The 7,914-nt window shown below is 34.8% G+C and overlaps 1 protein-coding gene across 1 annotated transcript; it reads left to right on the forward strand.

The window, feature by feature from the left end:
- The first annotated feature begins 3,930 nt into the window (after positions 1-3,930).
- On the forward strand, positions 3,931-5,859 carry LOC115723715 (UDP-glycosyltransferase 92A1). The gene has a single exon (XM_030653193.2). The coding sequence runs from the start codon at positions 4,150-4,152 to the stop codon at positions 5,656-5,658; it is 1,509 nt and encodes a 502-aa protein (XP_030509053.2). The 5' UTR covers positions 3,931-4,149; the 3' UTR covers positions 5,659-5,859.
- The last annotated feature ends 2,055 nt before the right edge of the window (positions 5,860-7,914 follow it).

The following is a 7,914-nucleotide window of genomic DNA, read 5'->3' on the forward strand; positions in this document are numbered from 1 at the left end:
CTCTATTAATTCAGCCTCGAAAGTGACAGTAGTATCCTGAGGGGTCTTGGATTTACAAGCTTTTTGAGCATTATCTCAAAATCTAAGTCACCTAGTGAAAAAGAAATAGTGACCAAAGGTAAAAATATGGGCCTTGCTAAGGGTATATTAACTAAATTGGAGGGTTTCGGCCAAGCTACTTCTCGCAAACACTGATGCCTACCCTACATAACTTCTTGTAAAAATTGCCTATAACGGTAAGAGGTTTCATATTGACTAGATTTAACGAGGCGATCTCTAATTTTCTCATCATTTATTTCAACAATGGTTTGAGGTCTTCCAGTTTTAGGCTTAAATTCTATGGCAGAATGTTGAGGACAAACAGATTCTAAAGATTTTGGGATTGTATATCCTTAGATAAATTGGGACATGCTTACAAAATAATGCCCCAATTCTTGGAAAAACAGAGCACAAATAAAACCCAAAAAATTTGTGAATCGTATAGCCTTAAATTTTCTTGCCCTAAAATATCTGAACACTATTACCCAAGCAGCAAAACAATGCGGACAAGAAAAATACACACTAAGAATTCAAAATGGAAAGCACAGAAAAAAATCGACAAAGATAAATGCCACTTACTGGTTGGGTGAAATGTTCTGTGTAAAAAAGGACTTCGCGATGAAGATTTTGATGATCCAAAAGCTTGGTTGTGATGATTTTTAAGAAAAGGAATACAATGAGATGAAATTTGCAAGAAGAATGTGAGGGACAGAGGGGGCATGCAAAGTCAGATTAGAAGGTGGTTGAGATTTCTTTAAAGCTTAAAAATTCATGGGCTGAAAATGATGAAGATGATGTACGGTTTCAAATATATACTTAAGGGATGGCAACCATTCAATCAAGTGAAAGATAATCAAACGAATGGGCACTGAATAAGAAAATGAACAGTCAGAGCATTAAATGAGAAATGATGTACCTCAAAGTTTTGAATCGCCAAATTCTAAGCATGCAAGTTTTAAACGGGAAAAATACAATTATACCCTTAAAAATATAAAAGCCCTATTTAATTAAAAAGCACTTTTTAGAGGCAATTGTTATAATTGAAATTCGGCTATCAACCAGAAACTGACACATGTATTTTAAAAGGAATATGAATTAGCTCAACGATTATAATATTAGATTGTATTATTAAATGCGACTTAAATAACTCGTTTCAATAAATTACAGTTGATAAAAATATTCAAACTCTCTGCCATATAGGCATATGCGAGATAAGAATAATAACTATTAACGAGGTACAGCTGACAAGACAATATGTCCATCTCGGGATAGAAAGAGTATACAATAGAACTATTTAAGACGAGATAACAAAAAGCTTGCAGCTCATAGACCCACATACTTAGAAAAAAGAGCTTGCAACTCACTGACCCACATATTTGTATATGGAGAGAATAAATACATTCATCCATCTCGCCCTCTATACGACAGAATAACTACCTCACTAATATCATTATAATATGAGAACACTACGAGGAGAAGTATATCTATACTTAGCATTTTTTCCTATAGAGATGGTAAAGAAGGACAACTTGTATTCAGAGAGAAATAACATCCATGGTCAGCATAACCGTTTAAGGATAAAGATAAAAGAGTGGTTAGGTAGTTATTAAACATTATCTCATGTGTAAAATAACAAAACGTGGCGAATATCCACGTTTCATGAGCAGTTGTAAATAACTAGATCCCAATGAAGATAAATGCCACCCTATACACCTATAAATAGGGGTAGAATTCAGGGAAAAAGAGATGGAAAATTTGAGAGAAAAAACTATCTATTATACTGAAAGAGAGAATTTGTACTATGTATCCAAATCAATCATTCATAATAAGATGGACTTGTGGAGTATGTAGATTTTAACTACAAACCACGTAAAAATATGTGGTGTTCATTTATTGTTATTATTAACTCTGTAGTATATTTATTACATAAAAGGTTCATATATTTGGTTAATAAAAATCTACGTTAACAATACTACATTTAAAATGTAAGTAGCCTCTAGAAGTGTGTATTCCCAGAAGCTCAGTGGCAGTGACGAGTAACTCAACAAAGATTTGACCATGTTTAATCCAGTTTGTTCTCTTTGAAACACCTTTTTGCTGAGGTGTTAAAGGTGCTGTGAGTTGGGATAAGATCCCTTCTTCTAGCAAGTAGTCTTTGAATTCAGAATCCAAATACTCTCAACCACAATTTGATCAAAGTACCTTTAATGATTTACCTAATTGCTTTTCACCTAAGGCTTTAAAGTCATTGTACTTTTAAAAAGTTTCAGATTTCTTGGCCATTAGGTAAGATGACAATATCTTAAATAATCGTCAATAAAAGTGACAAAGTATTCGTACCCTCCTCGAACTTGAATATTAATAGGTCCACACACATAAGAGTAAATTGGCTCAAGTTGTTCTTTGGTCCTATTACCTTTCATAGTAAAAGGTCTTTTAGCCATCTTGCCTTCAAGACATGATTCGTATACCAGAAGAGTTCAAACTTTTAGTTCTCTCAAAAGACCATCCTTTGTTAGCCAATTTATTTTTTCGAGGCCAATATGGCCTAAAAACAGATGCCATAGATACGTTTCATCACCATTAGAAATTTTTTTCTACTAATTTTGTTGAGGCAGAGCTACTCTAAACAATTCATTATTTAAAATTAACTGCTCACTTAAGCTGAGCACATAAAGTCCCTTTCTCCATTTTTCACAATAAATAGGGGTTCTAAACTTTGAAATAATAATCTCATTATTAATAAAATTAGTGTCAAAAGATTGTTCATGCAAAAGAGATAAAAAAAAAATAAATCTGGTACATTCAAGAATAAAATAAACATTGTTCAATAACAAAAATTTATTGTCAAAATTTAAATGGACTTTGCCAAAAAATTTGGCAGACACTTGTGCTCCATTGCCCACTCTCATGGTCACCTGTCCATCAGCCAGCTCCCTTTACGAATCAAGTATAGAAAAATAAATATGGTTAGTGGCTCCAGAAGCAACAATCCATAATTTTTTATCATCTTCCAGTAAATTAGCTATAAGATCAAGTAGATCATATTTACCCTTTATTTTCAGCTCTGTGAGATATTTATTACAATTTTTTTTCCAGTGTCCCATCACGCCACAATAGAAACACTTGCCTTTCACCTTCTTTTCCTTTGACTTAGGGTTGGCTTTGTTCTTCTTGACTTTAAGTGCTTGCTTGCCTTTCGACTTGGGCATATGTTACTGCTGTTGCTGTTGTTGAAGTAAGGAGATAGAGACTCAAAGATCCTGCTTACTTGAGTCCTTTCGTCAATGATAGCACCATGTGTCTCTACCTCATGTATTAGGTCAATCATGTGCAATACATGAGTTGTAATAGGGAAACTTTTCTTCATCTTACTATTTATTCATGTAGCTACGAGTAACATCATGTCTAGTTTGATTAGACTGTTGCCCAAAACATGGCATGTAGAGAATTCATTATTTCAAATGCATTCTCCATCTGTTCATGCGTCTTACGCAAAATTTCGTCCATGCTAATAAGCATGATACATTCGGCCTTATTGTTGAATTGAATCCAAGTATCATATTTGTCCTGAATATTTTTTAGGGCATTAGCAGTGGGCTTTTGAGGACGCTCGTCAGTTAAAATAAATTTGTAGTTCTCACATACCAGCATCAAATTCTGATTAAATTTTGACTTATGAAAATTCTCACCATTCACTAAGTGCTAATAAACATTTAAAGAAATTGGCATAGTAGACATGAGAAACAAATAAAGATAACAAACGAATATGTTTAAATAAATAAATATCATTTTGAATTGCACATATGCTTGACACCTAAAGTTCCTCTTAGCATTCCTCAATAAATAATGGTATGAAAACTGCTAAGCTCTCCCAACTCCTCTCAACTCATCATAATTACTAATTACTGTTCATCGTACTAGAACTGGTTTTGGGTCGTTGGATTGTATAATTATGTAGGACTATTTTATATATATTATATATATATATATTCATTTAATAATGAATATGGGCTCACAACAATTTACTACATGCATAACTTTAATCTATATATTTGCTTAATTTCTGTATGGTGATTTATATATAAATATATATGGATATATATAGTGATGAACCAATTCAATTTTAAAATATCACACGCGAATATTATGGCTACACCTACTGCTCTTCATCATCCACATCACATTGTGCTGCTTCCGTTTCTAGCTCACGGCCATTTGAGCCCCTTCTTAGCCCTCGCAAGACAAATCAAGCACACATCAAAAGCCTTTACGATCACCATAGCCACCACAGCTCTCAACCTCAAATACCTCCGCCAGTCCACCAACCATGGCGACGACATCCTCTTCGCAGAACTTCCCTTCTCCCATCATGACCGTCAAAGCACAGAGAACTTGGCCATTTCTAAGATACCGGACCTCTGCCACGAATCACTCTCTCTTCAGTCTCCTTTCCGTCAACTCATCCGAGACATCATCGCCAAAGACGGTCGTCCACCGCTGTGTATCATCTCCGACGTTTTCTTTGGATGGGCTATCGACGTTGCCAACAGCCTCGGCACTCTCAACTTCACCTTCACCACCGGCGGCGCCTACGGAACTATGGCTTATATATCATTGTGGCTTCACCTCCCACATCGCCAAACTGATTCTTCAGATTTCGCTTTGCCGTGTTTCCCAGAACGGTGTCGTTTCTGCCGCGGTAAGCTCAACTCGTACTTGAGATCCGCAGATGGTGATGATCCTTGGTCGAGGTTCATGCAGCCCCAGATCTCCCTCTCTTTAAAATCTCACGGTTGGTTGTGTAACACAGTTGAGGAGATAGAGCCTTTAGGTATAAAGCTTTTGCGTGATTACATTCATCGTCCAGTTTGGTCTATTGGAGGTTCTTCGTCTTTGTCCAAAAAAAACACCTACACAGGCAAAGAAGTGAACATATGCTCTAATAAATTGGAGAAATGGTTAGATGAACAGGAACCTGGATCTGTGATATACGTTTCGTTTGGTTCTCAGAACACAATCGGTTCGTCCCAAATGATAGAATTGGCGAAAGGTTTAGAGAGGAGCAGGAAGCCTTTCGTTTGGGTTGTGAGACCTCCACTCGGTTACAACATTAAAGGAGAGTTTCGTTCAGAATGGCTCCCCAAAGGATTCGAACAGAGAATGACAGAGGCAAAACAGGGTTTGGTAGTTAGAGACTGGGCGCCCCAGTTGAAGATTTTGTCGCACAAATCCACAGGGGTGTTCGTGAGCCACTGTGGGTGGAATTCGATAATGGAGAGCTTGAGCCATGGCGTGCCAATCGTGGGGTGGCCACTGGGAGCGGAACAGGTGTACAATTCCAAGATGCTGCGGGAGGAGATGGGAGTGAGTGTGGAGCTGGCGAGTGGTGTTGATAGTATTGTTTACGAGGAGGAAGTGTTAAAGGTTATTGATATAGCCATGGATGGAAATGGTAAGGGCGGAGAGATGAGGAAGAACGCTAGTTTGATTAAAGAACAAATAATAGATGCCAACAATATTAGAGAGGATGGGAAAGTGAGAGGATCCTCTGTGAAGGCGTTGGAGGATTTTCTAACTCATGTCCTAACAATGACTAGTAAAGAGGAGATTCAGTAACCTTTTTGGCTTTACTACTGTGTTAGAGAAAGAATTGCTCTTAACAAATTTAGTATTATTCTTAGTATTATATGTCATTGTCAGCCAGCCTCATGATCTCCTAAGGAGTAAGGCAAATAATTTATTAATTATCAGATCAACGTTGCATGTGTACGTGTGAAGAAAATGGCTGCATTTGAGCAAGTATTACTTTCAATACCACATTTCACATTGATGATGCTTTTTTTGTAGGTGTTCATCTTTGTTTATGCAAACCCTGTGTTTGAAAAGTGTTAAAAAAAGTTAAGGAGTTCTTGTTTTGTTTATGCCAACATGTGTTTCAGAAAATCTGTTTAGAAATATTAAGACATTACATTACATGCGAAAGCTCTTCACGTTCCAAGGACATGATAGCACCAGAAAGCCATATTTGCGGAGTTTGATAGTGAGAAGAAAAGAAACGTCATCAAAAACAACAAAACAAACTGTCAAAAGAGAATTCTATCAAATATGGTGTGTGTTAAAAATATATGAGATAAATCAATGGAAGAATAAAATAAGGTGTATAAAATAATTCCAAGACAATTAGGATTCTATGCAAAAGTTACAAGGACGAAAAGATTAAATAAGGTTACAATCACAATGCACAAAATTACAAGTAAATAAAAAAGAGTAAGGGACTAGAGTTTCAATTCAAAATACATGTAAATAGAAAACAATACAAAAGTATATATATATATATATATGAGATATATAATAAAAAAATAGAATATATATATAAAAGTGTATATAATATATATAAAAATTATAAGAGAGATATAATATATATGTAAAGAAGTGTGTAGAAGAGATGAAGAAAATAATATAGTGAAAATAATGAAGAGTAGAGATGAAAAGAAGAACGAAATTAAGTGATGAGGAAGGATCACCAAAAAGCTTGGACAAGGGTTCAATATCTTTGTCCAAAAAACTTAGGGATTTAATGGAAATGCTTCTGCGAATTATCAAGCCTCAAGAACTCTCTAGCTTTAGTGTTGGAAAAAAAGAAGTGTTTCAATGGATAAACTATAGGACCTTATATATAGTGGTTAGGAAGAACCTAATTTGAAATTCAAATCTCACTCACCAATGGCATTTACTAGTCGTGAGAGAGCTTTAGGGATCAGAAAAAATATTGGTTATAAAGTAGAAAACATTCTTCATTGATTGCATAACGTTTTACAATGTTTCTCTCAAAAAAGACTCCTGGCAATATCACTTGGCACCAGGCGACATGTCGCCTAGAGACATTTATTTAGAACCTTCAAAATACGTCATTGCACTACTTACGTAGCCCATAGACACTATAGGTGACATGTCGCCCAAAACCTTTCTTTAATTCCATTTTGGAGTTTCGAATCTCCTCTCTAAGATAACCCTAAAACCAACATTTACATGTGAAATTAATGTTGATTATATCCATTTCTAACAGCTACAAACTCATTTCAATTATCTTCATAATGTAATTATGTTCTAAATTACATTTTCCAAAATTTGATTCATATGCTACAAATTCTATTTCAGATTGTGTATCTCCTCCATTTTACAACTTATGTGATGTGTTACACTAAGTATGATGTAATTTTTGGGGCTTATGCCCTGAAAAGTCTATAAAGACATTTCTGATCATCAATAAAGAGCTGAACATTTCGACATATGCATGACTATTAAATTATTAATATTTATTATTGAATAATTTATATATAAATATCAGAAAATTCCTTATTCATATATAAGGCTATGACTTGTAGCTATACAGAGAACTAGGATCACTTAGTCATGAATAAAATAGTCAGCAACATATTAAAATTATGGAATCTTTAACCAATGGTTGCTACTACGATTTATTGATGCCTATTCTTCGATGCAAGTAATCTCAATTCGAATTATGGATGTAGGATGACATCGAATGAAGGTGTTGTATATAATATAGATTACATTTGACAGTGACCGATATAAATAAAGTTATCTTTACCTAACATGTCGTTTACTGTAAAGACCTAATTAATATCATAACGATGATAATGGTTTATTTGCCTAAATCTTAAGTAATCATGAACTCGTGTTCATGTCATTATAGTTTCTTTGATTCACTGGTTAAAGTTTCTCAGAGATGATAATTCTTACAACTTCTAAATTGGGAATCTAATAATGTGGATGGCTGGGAACATGATCTACAATTATAGAATCTTGACTTTCCTAACGGATCGAATGTTAGTTCCCTTTAAGTGTTAATTT

The sequence above is a fragment of the Cannabis sativa genome, chromosome 9 (genome assembly GCF_029168945.1).
Source record: "Cannabis sativa cultivar Pink pepper isolate KNU-18-1 chromosome 9, ASM2916894v1, whole genome shotgun sequence".
Taxonomy (NCBI): domain Eukaryota; kingdom Viridiplantae; phylum Streptophyta; class Magnoliopsida; order Rosales; family Cannabaceae; genus Cannabis; species Cannabis sativa.

What these genes read in the sequence shown, in the direction of transcription:
- LOC115723715 (XM_030653193.2), top strand. Translation starts at nt 4,150, where the DNA reads ATGAACCAATTCAATTTTAAAATATCACACGCGAATATTATGGCTACA.